The following is a 17,132-nucleotide window of genomic DNA, read 5'->3' on the forward strand; positions in this document are numbered from 1 at the left end:
TGTCTTGTAGATACAGCAGAATGGACCACCCTCGTATCGGATTCTCAGGAAGATAAAAAAAATTCAAGACCAAGACCACGAGCTGGACACTGTGCTGTAGCAATTGGCACTCGATTGTATTTTTGGAGTGGAAGAGATGGCTACAAAAAAGCACTGAATAGTCAAGTTTGCTGCAAGGATCTTTGGTATCTTGATACTGGTAGGTAAGAGTATTTAACGAATAGAATTTTCTTTTAGGTCAATAAATACCTGAGCACTGTCTGTCTCTTAAGACTTATTGTAAATGCCACTGCCTCTCTTTTCCATAATTAAAAATGAATGGAAGAAATATTACATTGGAGTAGATATTTCTCACTCCATGAGAGGTTTTTTTTAAGTTTATTTATTTATTTTGAGAGAGAGAGAATCCCAAGCAGGCTCTGCGCTGACAGTGCAGAGGCCAGTGTGGGGCTCAAACCCACGAACCACGACATCATGACCTGAGCCGAAGTTGGATGTTCAACCAACTGAGCCACCCAGGTGCCCACGAGAGCCCCTGTCTTTGAGTGTGTAGACTCAAACCCACGAACCACGACATCATGACCTGAGCCGAAGTTGGATGTTCAACCAACTGAGCCACCCAGGTGCCCACGAGAGCCCCTCTCTTTGAGTGTGTAGACTGGGATATGGTGACTCCCTTCCAAAGCATAGAATATGGAAAGAGAAAAACAGTGGCTGTATGGAAACCTGGAAAACACCACCTTAATCAAGTAATCAGTGTTAATATCACTAGTGATAGTCATGTTAATATCATTTATCCCTGCTTCTCATATCATGTGATAAGAAGAAACTTCACCTTTGTATTACCCCAAAACCTATAACCCCACTCTGAGAGAACATATCAGATAAGCGCAAATTGAGGGACATTCTAGACATTCTACAGAATATGTGAACAATACTCTTAAATAAAAGTTTCAAAGTGATGAGGGGGGCTTTGAAAGCAATGAGTTGGACTCTTGATTTCATCTCAGGTCCTGATCTCATGGTTCATGAGATCAAGCCCTGCATAGGACTCTGTGCTGGCAGTGTGGAGCCTACTTCGGATTCTCTGTCTCCCTTTCTCTCTGCCCCTCCTCTTCTCTCTCTCTCTCTCTCTCTCTCTCTCTCTCAAACTGAATGGATATGCACTTTAAAAAAAGTTTCAAAGTGATGAAAAACGAGGAAAGTGAGAAATAGTTACAAATTGGAGGAGACTAAGGAGATATGATGACTAAATGCAAGGTGGTACACCCTAGATTGGATTAAAACAAACAAAAATGTAAATAGAAAATTGGTGAAATCTGAGTGGTCTGTAGTTTAGTTAACATTATTATTCCAGTGTTAATTTCTTAATTTTGACAAATGTGTTAGCATTAGGGGAAACTGAGTAAAGATAAAGAATATATGGGCACTCTGCATTTTTTTTTTTTTGTAAATCTAAAAGTATTCCAAAGTAAAACCATTTTTTAAAAAGTATTATAACACTACAAATTTATTAAATATGGAGCTCATCTATTTTTTAATAAATACTTATTGATTGATATATACCAGGAATTGTTCTAAATTGTTCTAAATGCTGAGAAGTGAAATGCTACAGCAGTGAAAGAGACTGATAATGTCCCTGATGTCAAAGAACTTATATTCTTAGAGAGTATGAGAGCAGGGGGATGATGGGCACTAATCAAACAAATTAACAAAATCAGTTCCATTTCTGGTAAGCATGTGAAGACGGTAAGACCAGTGGGATAGTAATGGGAGGCACTGGAGTAAAGAGGGGTGGGGTTAAGTTTGGAGTGGGTAGTTAGAAAAGTATGAAATGGCATTTGGAATATAATCCAGATGGGGAGAAGATGCTATCCGTGGAAAAGGCTGGGGGAGCAACACTGTAGGAAGAGTGAACAGCAAGTACAAGGGCCCTGAAATGGGAATGCGTGGTTCGTTTGGGCCCAGTGAAAGAGGAGAGTGTAGGGATGGAGGTTAGAAAAGTGACCACAGGACAGATCTTGTAGGGCCTCAAACATCATGGTAGAGTTTAGATTGTTTATAAAGTACAATCTTTTGTACTTTATAGTTATTTATTAGTACTTTTAGTTATTTATTAGTTTGAAGGAGAGACGTGTCGTGATCTGATGTACATTTTGCAATGGCCACTGCAGTTGTGTGGAAAATAAATTGGAGGTGAGCAAAGGTGCACACAGTGAGACAAGTTAGGAGGCTTTCACAGCAGTCAGAGAAGTCTTAGACTACGGTGGTGCCAGTGGAGATGCAGAGAAGTGGCTGAATTCAGGATATGTTTTGGAGTTCTTGTTGACAGAACTGGCTGATGAATTGGGGGTGGCATATGACAGAAAGGACAGGAGGATGAAGTTTTTAGCTTGAATAATTTGGTGGTATTTCCACTTACTGAGCTGGAGAGGACTGAGGAGAAAACTGGCTTGGGGAGAAAATTAAGAGTTCCATTTAGACCATGCTAAGTTTGAAATAAGGAGATCAAATAAGTAGTTGAGGAACAAAGAAGTCTGGAGGCCAGCGGAGAATCAGATTTGGAGATGATGTAATGTGCACTGTTATATGAGAAAAGCAGATTATAAAACATATCTATAATTCCAGGGTTTTTTTAAAGTGTATAAATAGAAAATTCTGGAAGGATACAGTAGTATGCCAAAGTGTTATCTAAAAGATGAGGGACACCTGGGTGGCTCAGTCGGTTAACCATCTGACTTCGGCTCAGGTCATCATCTCACAGCTTATGAGTTCGAGCCCTGCATCAGGCTCTGTACTGACAGCTCAGAGACTGGAGCCTGTTCAGAGTCTGTGTTTCACTCTCTCTCTCTGCCCCTCCCCTCGCTCGCACTCTGTTTCTGTCTCTCTTTCTCTCTCAAAAATAAATAAACATTGGGGCGCCTGGGTGGCTCAGTTGGTTGAGCATCCTACTTCAGCTCAGGTCATGATCTCGTGGTTTGTGAGTTTGAACCCTGCATCGGGCTCTGTGCGGACAGCTCAGAGCCTGGAGCCTGCTTCAGATTCGGTGTCTCCGTCTCTCTCTGCCCCTCCCTGACTTGTGCTCTGTCTTTCTTTCTCTCAAAAATAAACATTTTTAAAAAATTAAAAAAAAAAATTAAGATAATTGATGGGGCACTTGGGTGGCTTCGTTGGTTAAGCATCCAACTCTTGGTTTCAGCTCAGGTCATAGATCTCACTGTTCATGAGTTCGAGTCCCGTATTGGACTCCATGCTGCTGGTGCGGAGCCTGCTTGGGATTCTCTCTCTCTTTGCCCCTCTGTCTCTCTCTCTCTTTCTCTCTCTCTCAATAAATAAATAAACTTTAAAAAAAGATAATTGATTTATGCTAAGTGAAATTAGTCAGAGAAAGACAAATATCATATGACTTCACTCATATGAGGGCTTTAAGAGACAAAACAGATAAATATAGGGGAAGGGAAGCAAAAATAATATAAAAACCAAGAGGGGGACAAAACATAAGAGACTTTTTTTTTTTTAAATCTTTTATTTAAAAAAAATTTTTTTTTTTTTTAATGTTTGTTTTTGAGACAGAGAGAGACAGAGCATGAATGGGGGAGGGTCAGAGAGAGAGGGAGACACAGAATCCGAAGCAGGCTCCAGGCTCTAGGCTCTGAGCTCTGAGCTGTCAGCACAGAGCCCGACGCGGGGCCTGAACTCACCGTGAGATCATGACCTGAGCCGAAGTCGAACACTTAACCGACTGAGCCACCCACGCACCCCCATAAGAGACTCTTAAATACGGAGAACAAACAGAGGGTTACTGGAGGGATTGTGGGAGGGGGGATGGGCTAAATGGGTAAGGGGCATTAAGGAATCTACTCTTGAAATCATTGTTGCACTGTGTGCTAACTAATTTGGATGTAAATTTAAAAAAATAAAAAAAGATAATTGAAAAAATAATAAATTGAACAACAAAGTTAGAGACTAAATGCTTTGTATGGAAGAAGCACATACTAGCAAGCGGGAAAGAAATATAGAAAATCCAACTTACTGTTGCATCTTTGAAATTGGGAGTTATTACCTGAAGTCCAAGGATAAACTTCAATCCCTGAGATTGGAAGAAAAAATGTGTGTGTATAAATTTTTCTTGGTAGTGAATACATCACTTGAAGCAGATTGTCTAAGCGATCTGTGACTTTTAAAAGATTAAAAATTACTGGCTCTGAATGGCCAGTTTTTCCATAAATCTTAGACGGTGTCAATTTAAAAGTTATCATGGCTACTGTCATAAAGTTGGAATTTAGATTTTGCTTCTCTTGATAAGTTGGCATGAATTTTGGGAACTGGGGAAATGAGGGCTCTTCATCTTGCTTTTTTTCACTTATAGTTAATCTTTGTGAATTTGATAGCATTTAAGAATAAATAATGCCATAAGGCTTTTTATTAAAAATAGTCCTTTGCTCCCACCTTCCTCTCATTTTCCTTGCTTCACAAGCATCTGCTTTCAACTCTGTTAAACAATCCTTTTGGGATTTCCTTCCATATTTCCATATAACATTAATATATTACTTTGATTTTTTTCAGTTTAGGCATAAAATGATCACTTTCTACTATAACAGTTAAGGATTTATCTCTTCTTCCCACCATTCCTTGCTTCTCTGCTCTATACCTTTCCTACCCTCATTCTCTCAATATGGTTATGCAGCAATTTTGTTAGATGAGTAGTCATTGTTTACATTATGACCATATAAACACTGTTCACAGGTGAGCCATGCCATGGATTAATAATTGTCATTTTTGTTTGTCTTTGATTTGTATGTATTTACCACCAATTCAGTCCATACTCTTTAATTTGTTTAAATCTTCTCTCATTATGGTTAGATGCATCAGATATATTCTATCATATTTCATCATCTTGAAGAAATTTCTCCTGGGGCTCCTGGTCTGGGTGGCTCAGTCAGTTAAGCATCCAACTCTTGGTTTCGGCTCATGTCATGATCTCTCTGACCCTCCCCTGCTCGTGCTCGCTCGCTCGCTCTCTCTCTCTCTCTCTCTCACTCTCTCTCAGAATAAATAAATAAACTAAAAAAAGAAAAGACAAGAACCGTCTCCTGCTCCAATCTGGGATGGTTGGCATGGTTCTCCTGCTCCACAAATCATGCACAGCTATCGTCCTGGAGTCTCCCTTCATCATCTTCCTGGAGATATCTTCTGCCTCTCACCTGTGCCAGATTCTCTGTTGCTAGTTCCTGTATTTGTCCCTTTCTTAGTTAACTTTTTCTTTTTTTGTGGAACGCATCCCAGGAAAAGATTGCATAGGAGATAAATTTATTTTCAGATCTTGCATTGTCTGGAAATATATTCAGTCTTCCTTCCATTTAATTGGCTATTTGCAGGGAAATAGAATTCGACACTGGATGTCATTACCCTTCAGAATTTTGAAAGCATTGTTATATTGTATTTAAGCTTCTAGTGTTTTTGTTGAGAAACCCAAACCACTTCTGATTTTTGTTCCTTTTTTTTAAAATTTACGTATTTATTTTGAGAGAGAGAGTGTATGCAACAGAGGCAGAGAGAGAGAGGGAGGGAGAGAATCCCAAGTAGGCTCTGCACTGTCAGTACAGAGCCCGATGCAGGCCTCGAACTCATTACCTGCAAGATCATGACCTGAGCCAAAACCAAGAGTCGAATGCTTAACCAACTAAGCCACCCAGGCACCCCTGATTTTTGTTTCTTTAAATGTGACCTTCCCCCTCACCTTTGATAGCTTTTGGGACTTTTGTCTCCATTATTCTTAAATTTCATGGTGATGTGCTTTGGTGCATCTATTTTTAACCCAGTGTGTTGAATACTCATTGGGCCCTTTTAGTCTGTAAACTCATGTTCTTTGGTTCTGGGAATTTTCTTGATTTATTTCATTGATGTGCACCCTTCTGTTTTCTCTATTTTCTCTTCATGTAAGCTTCTGTTGTGTAAGTAGTATACTTCTTGGACCTGTCTTCTTTTTGTTTCCTTATGTGGGTTGTCTTTAAGAAACATAAATAAACTGGGTTGTGAATAGGATCATGGAGGAATCTACATGGGGAATAGTTGAAGGAACTAGGCTTACTTATCCTCCAAATCATAGTCATCAGTTTTTTTCTGTAAAGGGTCAGATAGTAAATATTTTAGGCTTTGCAGGCCGCGTATGGTCTCTGTTATAACTATGTAACTCTGCTGCTGTAGAATGAAAACGGTCATAACTAATACATAAACAAATGAGCATGGCTGTGTTTCAACAAGACTTTAGTTACAAAAACAGGCATAGACTGGATCTAGCCCATAAGCCAGCCAGTTTGCTGACCCCTTCTCTAAAAGATACAAAAAAATAGATATCAGACATGTTCTATAATGATTAAAATATAGCTTATAGATATCAACTCACTAGGAGACTAAATTTTCTTATGTAACTGTCCAAAGATGGAATGTACTCCCTTAGGAATTGTGAGTTCCCTGAATTGGTAGGTAAACAAAAAGAGGACAAGGATGTTGTAGAAATAATCTCAGATCCTTCTTTCTAGTTCTAAAAGCCTATGATTGTTACTTGTTTTGGAAATGTTGTAATATTTTACATCAAAGTAGTTACCTGTTTGGGGTAGTACAAGTTTTGATAAAAGGGTATTAACTTCAAGAAGTTGTGTTTTCCCAAAATATCATGTCCAAATCATATTTGCTAACACTGACAGTATTTCTAACTTGTATGCTATTGGCTGAAAATTGGCTCGTTCAATTAAAAACTTACATAGGTAAAATAATGTAGCTCTAACTATAAAATACTTGGTGCCCTGCCCCCACTTCTAGGATTAAATATTTTTTTCTGATTCTGGTGATCACATGGCTTGGAATTTTTCTCTCTATTTGTATAAGGAATTAAATAAATAAGTAGGACCAGAACCCCAAACTGTTTTCATTTGACCTACTATAGCTACGTTTATCTGAATACATCTCCCTGTGGGTAACCAGGTGAAATACTCATTGCTGATGTTTTCAGAGCCCCAGGCCCACACAAATTGTACAAGCAAACTCTTGATACATTTGAAACTTAAAAGTATAATATCAATATTGTTCTTTAGAGAAACCGCCGGCACCATCACAAGTACAGCTGATCAAAGCCACTACCAACTCTTTCCACGTCAAATGGGATGAAGTGCCTACAGTTGAGGGCTATCTTTTGCAGCTGAATACAGACTTGCCACACCAAACTGCATCATCAGATTCCTCACTGGCACCAAATCTACAAGGTAACATAATTTTCACCTGGAAGCTTGCATGTTCAGATGCTTTTTTAAAAAGTGACTACAGGAAAGCCTGTGATTAGGCCTAGTTTTAAAAATGTTATGATGTGATGTTTTCTGCCTGGTTAATCAAATATGTTGCATTTCAGTTCCGAAACTTGCCTGTCTTCCCATCATGATGTGGTAGGTAGAACGCATAGACACATAGGATAGAATGTTTTTTCTGCAGTTCACTCTGATGTACTTCCTTGTTTCGACATGCTACCTGACTTCAGGAGATGGTTTTAATTAGCTTTCATAAATATTTCAGCTTTTTAAACAAGTATTCAAAGTAATAGGCACTTGGAAAGTAAAAGCAGATTTCATTTTACATGTTCTTTTGGAAAGGATTTCAATCAACCAGTAAGCAGACTATTAAGAAAATAGATTAACTTTGATAAAGATACTACTTTTTAAGCTTTAATACATAACTTTCAGAAATACTTGATTGTAATATATTTTATTGAAGCTAATTTAGAGCATGTCAGTCTGAACTTTCTCATTCCTACAGGAGTCAGAATGGACCCTCACAGACCAGGCAGTAATAGCACCGTTCCTAACAGTGTAAGTTAAAAAAAAAATTTATGATGGTAAATGAATGTTTATGGTTAGAGTCCCAATTTTTATTAATATTTGTAGCATATTGCCCTAGGACAGAGGTTCTTAACTCTGGCTGCATATTAGAATCACCTCTGAGATTAAAAAACAAACAAACATACACAGAATCCCAAGCCTTTCCCGAGATTTAGTGAATCACAATCTTTAGGATGATGCCCAGGTAACTCAGGTTTTAAGGAAAAGCTCCATAGAGCACTGTGGCACTGGCCTGGATTGAGAACCCCTAACCAGGAGACTAAAGTCTACCTTCATTGCACACAGCATCAGAGGCTAATCCATTATAATTTATACTTACAGTGTCTTGAAATCTGTATTTTGACATTTCTAAGTATCATACACACTCCTGTTTTAAGTTTCTAAAGATGTACTTCAAAAATGCATATGAAATATATTTCTTTACTATGTACTTCATTGGCCAAAGAATATGAGTTGCTAAGTTGAGCACTGATGTTTGTGAGGTTATTTCTTGTTTATGAAGTGCTTCACAGTAGGTATCTGTAGAGACTAATGAATAAGCTCACTAGGATTTACACTGGTTTTATATGGCAAGCTGCTGTCTGCATATACAGTAGATTCTTTTCAAGGGAGATGATGTAGGGATAAGCTCACGTGTTCTGAACATGGCTGTTGTGGACAAATATCCTAGAGCCATGAGAAGTTATAATTGACAGTGGAGACAGAAAAGTGACAAAAAACAGGTAAGTAGAAGGGGGCAGCAATATTGGGGTTTTTGAATGAAGCCAGGTAACTTTTATGGCTCAGTAGACCCATATATATTGCTGTATAGTAACTGATGTTGACCTTGATGACCTGAATTATCAAAAAGTTTAAATGTGTTCATTATAGTGTCTACAAGAAGGCAAAGAAAAACAGAATTAAAGAGACTGCTATTTAAAAATGTTTAATGGCAAAGAATATTGATATGTGTATGTATTAAATCTTGATATCTATTTGGAAACTCAGTCATATAGAATAATTCATTTGCTTGAACTGAGATTTTATTTTTAGGAGTCATCAGGTCTTTAAAATCCATGTTGACTTTGTTAAGAAAATTGGACAAATGTGTTAAACTCAGTAGCTCTGGTGTTGTCACCTGTGCTGCATACATATTTACTTGCATACTAACTACCACTCATAAAACATAGTCTGGGGTCCCTCCCCCCCCAGAATATACCCTCCTATTCCCCTTTATAACTGGTCTTCTGAGAATGGAGATTAAGGGAGGAAATGGGTTTTTTAAACTGTTGTAAAATTTAAAGAATAATCCTATACAAATTAAGTGTATAATTTAAACTGTTTTATATCTTGGTAAATTTATTTTCAAAAGCATTCAAGTTGTAAATTATTTTGCTTGTTTTTCACATGTATTTCTATTTAACTGAACATTGCTTGCTACAATAAACTGTTTTATTTCTTATAGATCAGCGATACAACGAACAGTGCAAAAACTGAACATACACCTATGAAAGGAACTTCTGTGAAAAACAGACCAGATCTCAAAGCATCAACTGATTTTAATGCTGCTTTACATCCATCTATGGCAACTAATACTTCTAATCATAATAGTTGTGTCGTGGATATGTTAAGGAAAAATGAAGGTATAAAGATGGCATTTTTAAAAAATGTTTATTTATTTTGAGAGAGAGAGTGCGAGCAGGGGAGGGGCAGAGAGAGAGAGAGAATCCCAAGCAGGTTCCACGCCATCAGTGCAGAGCCCAACACAGGACTCGAAATCACAGACCATGAGATCATGACCTGAGCCAAAACTAAGAGTCAGATGCTTAATCAACTCATCCACTCAGGTGCCTCAAAGATGACACTTTAGGTAAAGCCAAAGCTTTTTATAATAACAATAGGGAATTATAGTCTCTGAAAAAGTAAATGTTGTATGGTTTTGATCCATTTTCAAAATAATAATAAACTAGCCACATTGACGCTAGTTAGAGTGATGTCAGGATACTAAGAAAGCACTGACCTGAATTGCAAAGCTTAGTTAGGTATGGAACTCAAATGAGGCAAGCTCTTGTATGACATTTGAGGTTGGCCAGTATGTTCAGTGTCACGTTCCCATTACTGTATTTTCTTAGCACTTAGAACTATCTGAAATTATCTATTTGGGGCAGGGATTTTCTTGTTCATCTCTATTTCCTCAGCACCCAGATCCATGCTTGGTTAATAGTAGTCATTTAGTAAATATTTGTTTAGGAAATAACTGGATTATCCTCAGAAAGATAGTTCATTTATGAGAACTGTTGATTACATTCATGCGACAGCTTGTACTTTGGTGATCCTTATATTTAAAATGAGTTCATTTGAATATTCTGATGCCATTTCAGATACATTGTATCTGATTTCAGTATCTAAAGTTATTTTATAAATCTCATTCTGGTGTCCCTGACATAGAAACATGTGACTTTAGAAACGCCTGGGTGGCTCAGTTGGTTGAGCATCCAACTCTTGATTTCGGCCAAGGTCATGATCCCAGGGTTGTGGGATCAAGCCCTGTGTCGGGCTCCAGGCTGAGTGTGGAGCCTGCTTGGGATTCTCTCTCTCCCTCTGCCCCCCTACCTCACTTTTGTGTTCTGTCTCTAAAATTAAAAAAGAAAGAAAGAAAGAACGAAAAAGAAAGAAAGAAAGGAAACGTGACTTTATTTTTAATTTGAGAAAGTCATGACAGCTGATATAAATCTAATGCCTATTCAGTGATACAAACTTAGCAAGATGAATATTATTTTTATTTCCATTTTTTTAAATGTTTATTTTTGGGAGACAGTGCAAGAGAGGAAGGGGCAGAGAGAGAGTGGGGTACAGAGGAGCCGAAGCAAGCTCCATGCTGACAGCAGAAAGCCCAATGTGGGGCTCAAACTCATGAACCATGAGATCGTGACTGGAGCCAAAGTCAGACACTTAATCAACTGAGCCACCCAGGCACACCTTTATTTCCATTTTTCTTAATGAGTCTGTGGTAGGTAAGAATATTCAATGAAAATAATTTCCTGTAATTTTTCCTTATTTCATCACCTGTGCAAAAGGAGAGCACTTTTGTTTTATTGATTTTCAGGTGGAATCATTTGGTTAAAATTATAAAAGCCTGGTCCTGGACCTCAATTTATATTTCTTTCTTATAGTGATTTTCTATGTCTATCTTATAAAGAAGTTTATGCTCTTGAAAACAAATAAGAGCTTTGAGATTTCAGAATCTTAATGTACTCTAAATCGTATGTTGTAAGACAGTTTAGAAAAAATTAGTACGAAACAAATGGGAAAACCAGAGTGGTTGTACAGCGACAGTATCACTGACAGATCATAGACATTCAAATCTGTGAATGATTGGCTACCCAATCTCAGGTTAACAAGGGGAGATTGGACCTTTTTCTTTGTAGGTTGGAGTAGCTGGTATGTTTCAAAAGTGGAAGAGTGACATGATTAGTTGTTATTGTTGTTTTGGAAAGAACACTCTGGCCTCACCATCAGAAGAACTGGAGTAGGAAATGATTGGGAGGCTTCGTAGAAGGTTCTTTTGGGACTCTAAGAGATAACCAGAGACTGAAGCAGTGGGTGGAATGGAGAGGAGAGAATATATCATTTCTGAGAGTTTTAGAAACTAGCATCTATTACTAGCCTTGGAAACTGGTTGGATATGAGAAATAAAAACGAGTTTACCATGACTCCCAGTTTTTTGGTTGGATATTCAATGAGTGATGATACTCTTTATCAAGAAGTGAAATATAGGAGCCAGAACAGATTTGGGAAAAAGGTAAGTTCAACTTTGAACTTAGTGTTTTTGAGACACTTGAGGAACATACTGGTAAAGATTTTTAATTGGCAGTTGGATATTTAGGTGTAGAGTCTAGGTGGTAATTTTTGGCTGGAGTATAAATTTAGAAATTAAGGGTAACTAAAATATAAGCGCCACAAGGAGTAGTGACTTTATCTGACTTGTTCACTGTGAGATTCTTAGCACCTGGCAGTGTCCAGAATATATGTATTTGGGAGATGTATGATTTATGAATGGTAGTGAAAACATAGGAAAATATGTAAATGGAGAAAAGAGAAGGCTTGGGAACACCTGCATTTAAAAAGTCATCTGAAGAGAAGAAGCCAGCTACAGAGATTGAAAAGGGGTTCTTAAAAGGCCAGGAAAAGAACCAAGTAGATTGGTGTCCTGTTTTTTTTTTTTTCTCAGTAGTGGTCATCTCAGTTTGTGTATGCATGTTTCTCTACCACACGATTATAACTTCATGAAGTATTAACCATGCCTGCTTTATTTCACCATTGTAGAAGCATGCACGATATCTGGTAAATAGTAAGTCCTCAGTATTGTGGAGTGAGGGGTGCCTAGGTGGCTCAGTTGGTTAAACATCCAACTCTTGATTTTGCTCAGGTCATAATTTCACAGTTCGTGGGATGGAACCCTGCTCAGGCTCTGCGCTGATGGCGTGCAGCCCACTTGGGTTTCTCTCTCTCTGCTCCTGCCCTGCTTGTTCTCTCTTTCTCTCTCGCTCTCTCTTTCAAAATAAATAAGCATAAAAAATATTGTGGAATGAGTAATTATAAGTCATAGAAAGAAACAACTTCAAAGAAGGAGTATGTGGTCGGCATTGTTTATGTTGCAGAAAGGTCAAGTAAGTGGAAATTGAAAAGCATCCCTTAGAAATCATTGACGTTTGCCAGAGCCATTTCATTAGAGTAGAGGGGTAGAAACCAAATTTGAGGAGGTCAGGGAAGTAGAGACTGCTCTGAAGGAATTAGTGAGGGGTAATGGCAACTGGAGAAGATTTGTGGGGTCAAAGAAGATGGGTGTTTTGTTTGCTTGAGAGACTTGATAATGTTTAAGGACTGAGCGCCAAAAACTGCTAAGGAAAAAAGAATCTGAAAACCCTGAAGAGAAAGGAATGATTGATAAAAGAGGGTCCCAAAATATGGGGAAGGGATAGAACCAAGATCACAGGAGGATTGATTATCCTTCCTCTGGAGAGAGGTCAGTTCGTCCTCTAAAATGGAAGAGAAGATAGAAAGGATGGGCCCAATCATAAATGTGTTTCTAGTTTAGGGCAGAAGAAGGCAGAAAACTCAAGGCGTTCATGCCTGATGACTTCTGTTTTTTCCCCTAAAGTGGGAGGCAAGGCATTTGATCTATGATTTAGAAGAGTCCAAGAACAATGATTCAGTGTTTAGAATGGAAGAAGGACCTGAGAAGTTGGACATCTGTTATCTATGTAGTACATTTTATTTTCTTTTTCTTTTCATTATTTTTTAAAAAATATTTATTTTAAGAGAGAGAGTGCATGAGCAGGAGAGGGGCAAAGAGAGAGGGAAAAAGAGAATCCCAAGCAGGCTCCATGCTGTCAGCGCAGAGCCCGACATGGGGCTCGATCTCAACAAACTGTGAGATCGTGACCTGAGCCGAAATCAAGAGTTAGAGCTCAACTGACTGAGCCACCCAGGTGCCCCTGTTGTCCACTTTATTTTTCTAAACATTTTATGTTTAGCCTAATGGTTAATTCATATGCATGACATTTGCAGTGCCTGTGTTTATGATTTTTAAAATTGAAATACCAAGAACGTGTGACAAGAACCATAATAAGATAGCACACTTATTGCAGGCGTTATGTTAATAATTGTTTTTCTCACTTTAATTTTAGGTCCTCATACTTCAGCAAATATAGGTGTTCTAAGTAGTTGCCTGGACTTAAGAACAGTAATCCCTGAAACTTCTGTATCCAGTTCTGTTTCCAGCGCACAAACTATGGTAACCCAGCAGACCATTAAAACTGAATCATCCAGTACAAATGGGGCAGTTGTTAAAGATGAAACTTCACTAACAACATTCAGTACCAAATCTGAAGGTTTGAAATGTGTTTCACATACTGTATTTTGAACCATTTGTGTATATAAATTCATCAAACTTACTTGTTTAGATGGGAATTGCATTTCATCTTGGATTGAGTTATATATAAACAGATAAAACATTCCAATTAAAATTATTATATAACATACTCTTCTGCCTTCCATAAAATATTTAAATCAGCACACACCAAAATACGTTCAGAATGTGTTTTTCCTACCGTGAATATATTCAGCAAATTTTTTTTCCATAGAAAAGATTTATTCTTTAGACTATGGGGTAACAATTCCTCCAGCTTGATAGATTTCTGATTTTATAAATTCTCGTTTCATTCTTTTGCTATAGGAATTGTGTTTCATCTTTGGTAAACGTTCTCTTAAGTTCTAGCTGGCCATCAAACCCTTGAGAAATGAACATTGTGAATGAATTTGAGTTAGAGGGTCCATATTTCTAATTATTGTGCTTTTCTCCCTGGGGCTATTTTTTTATGTTTATAAATTATATTTTAATGTGTCTGTTTGATAAGTGATCATGTAAGTCTTATATGATGAATTGTTTGGTTTTTAGTTGATGATACATGTGCCCTACCTGCAACTAAGATCAGCCGTGTGGAAACACAGGCCACAGCGATGTCATTTTCTGTAAGTACGTGACCTGAAGATCACTTGTGTTTACAGGTGGCCAAGTATGCTTTAAATGCTGAGCAACTTCAGCGTGAATTCATGAGAAGATTCTTGAGTGTCCTTTAGTAATGACTTGACATAGATTGAGAAATGAAGGCTTGAATAGGAAAATGTTTACAGTATACTGTTAAGTGAAAAAAAGCTGCACAAAAAATAATATAGATATGCTGTGGTCCCAATTTCATTAAAAGATTCACACAGTAGATACATTCCTACTCTCACGTGAATCCACATACATCCATACTACAATGCTGGATGACTTTCTTCAGGTTGTGCGACCATAGATGCTTTTTATTTTCTTCTTTGGGCCTTCAGTATTTTTGTATAGTGAAATGTGTTACTTTCATAATCAGAAATATGTGTGTGTGTGTGTGTGTGAACAAATATACGTATATATGTAAGTTACATTAGTGGTTTAAGAGTAAAAGGACATGGTACAGAATGGAAAACTTGAATGGCTCTATTACTAGCTACTTATTAGGAGAACAGCAGAATATTGCAATATTGGGTAGGCATACCTATTGGGTAGGCCAATAATCTACAACATGGCATCGTTTTATGAAAGGCCAGAACTGGTCTGCATGGCACCAAACTTAAAATGCTAGGAATGTGCCTCACAAGTATACACAACTGTCTTAATTACATAAATACAAGGGTCATACATATGTGTGTGTGTGCATGTGTGTGTATATACCTTTCAATTTATTTTAAAATGCTGAGTCATTTCAGCTTTATTGCTATGAGCAAGAGTTTTTATTTGACCTAATATTTACCTCTTAGAATCTTCAAGAATTATCTGTAGTTTTAGTTTCCTTTCAATCATGATTTTATGGATTTTGATCGTAGTTTTATCTTCATCAGCTTTCACCTTTCCAGAATGTTACGTTAAGTCCTAGAGTTCTTAGACTCAGGGAAAAATTATTAAAGGGAACGTTTTTCTCTTCAATCTGTCTTGCAGCACATCAGGCAGAATGGTATTTGTTATTTCAGTTGGAGCCAGTTGTTTTATAAAAGTTGTTGAAGAGAGTTTTTACAACTTTAAAAATGAAAACAAGTTTAAAGCTATTCCTTTTTTTAAAACCTTAAAGACTTTTCTAGTTAGCTCACTTTGTCATGTGTGATAGCCTAAATAACAAATAATGTGAATTATAAGCATGTACCTCTGCTGTTATATATTTAAGACAGAAATAAATAACTGAAGTGCACATTTGTTTTGAGCTTCTGGAAACAGTGTCTCATTTATAAAGAAGATGGCTTAAAAAGGTTAGTTCCAGGGATAAGTATAATTCACTTATCACTAAAAGTAGTTTAAGGTAGAGGAAGTGTATTTGTTTTAAAGCAAGGTAAAAAATGTAAAACTGTTTAACCTGCTCCTCTTTAGTATATACTAAAGCGTATTCAAATTGCATTTTAGTTTTGAACATTTTTTCTCCTTTTAGGTTTGGAGAATCACAGGTATTTCAAGTGCAAAGATCACTGAATTTCTGCTAGTTGTTTTTGAATCTAGAAATAAGCCAGCTTGGAATGAATTTTTCCTTATTTGCTCCTTTTGGAGCAAGGTATAATGTCACACTGAAGGGATTACATTTTCTGAGAGAGTCTCTGAAATGACAGTGTTCTATAAAACAGCTGGCATTTTAACAAATCACTGATTGGAAAGCATGCTAACTCTAGCGAGGTCGATAGTCCAGAGCTACTGACTTGGAGAATGCCTGTCACTCCCCATGTTTGAATTGGCATCCCTGTTTCACTGTCAGTTGACCTAATCTGTTAAGAGTTTATTTACTTGTGAGCTGTTAATGTTGTGGTGTTTACCCGTATACCTCCTTGTAGATCACTGCATGGATTTGTTCAATCTTGAAGTTTCTTATATGCTCAATAAGAGTCTTGATAAATTTTTCTTTCTCTAAAATTAGAAAGAGACTCCTTCAAATCCAGTGGCCACAGTGAAAGCAGGAGAACGACAGTGGTGTGATGTAGGAATTTTTAAAAATAACACAGCTTTGGTGAGCCAGTTTTATTTGCTGCCCAAAGGGAAGCAAAGCATCTCAAAGGTAGCTATTGATATGTTTTCTACACTGTGAGTTTGTAAGTGTCACAAATGAGGTCTTTTTTTATAACCCTGATTGAAGTCACTTTGGGATGAGTGAAACTGGGATCTGTTCACAGTCTATAATTAAGAGTTCTGTATGCCTTCTTATCTTGTATTCTTTTATAAGGCTCTTTTTATGGACTGTATCATAAGCAGGTCACTTAAAAAATCTTATACAGGGGCGCCTGGGTGGCTTAGTCGGTTGGGCGTCTGACTTTGGCTCAGGTCATGATCCCGTGGTTCACGGGTTCGAGCCCTGTGTAGGGCTCTGTGCTGACAGCTCAGGGCCTGGAGCCTGCTTCGTGGATTCTGTCTCCTGCTCTCTCTGCCTCTCCCCTGCTCATACTCTGTCTCTCTCTCTCAAAAATAAATAAAACATTAAAGATAAAATTAAAAAAAAAAAAATCTTATACAATCACTGGGCTGGATTTTGAGTCAAAATTAATATGGTCTGGCCAGTACAGATAAGGATGTCTTTTAAATACCTCTAATTTTTTTATCTGGTATGTTTAGAGAATGGAACATTTTTTCTTAGAACTTTTTTAATTCCTGATTTCACAACTTAAAAAATTTAATAGCCCCTGTAGATGAAGGAA

The 17,132-nt window shown here is 37.5% G+C and overlaps 1 protein-coding gene across 4 annotated transcripts in view; it reads left to right on the forward strand.

Annotated features, from left to right (window-relative positions):
• The window catches only part of HCFC2 (host cell factor C2), a 48,913-nt gene that overhangs the window by 14,200 nt on the left and 17,581 nt on the right, over nt 1–17,132 (forward strand). For all 4 annotated transcript variants that reach the window (XR_006205066.1, XM_042947563.1, XM_042947564.1 and 1 more), the window contains exons 7-13: nt 11–199; nt 7,095–7,262; nt 7,807–7,859; nt 9,334–9,511; nt 13,559–13,762; nt 14,329–14,402; nt 16,361–16,498. Coding sequence is in view for 3 of the 4 variants with exons in the window: in XM_042947563.1 (XP_042803497.1) it covers nt 11–199; nt 7,095–7,262; nt 7,807–7,859; nt 9,334–9,511; nt 13,559–13,762; nt 14,329–14,402; nt 16,361–16,498 (1,004 nt within the window). In the remaining variant the exon portion in view is untranslated. The remainder of the gene's footprint in view (nt 1–10; nt 200–7,094; nt 7,263–7,806; nt 7,860–9,333; nt 9,512–13,558; nt 13,763–14,328; nt 14,403–16,360; nt 16,499–17,132) is intronic.

Source organism: Panthera leo, chromosome B4 (genome assembly GCF_018350215.1).
Source record: "Panthera leo isolate Ple1 chromosome B4, P.leo_Ple1_pat1.1, whole genome shotgun sequence".
NCBI lineage: Eukaryota > Metazoa > Chordata > Mammalia > Carnivora > Felidae > Panthera > Panthera leo.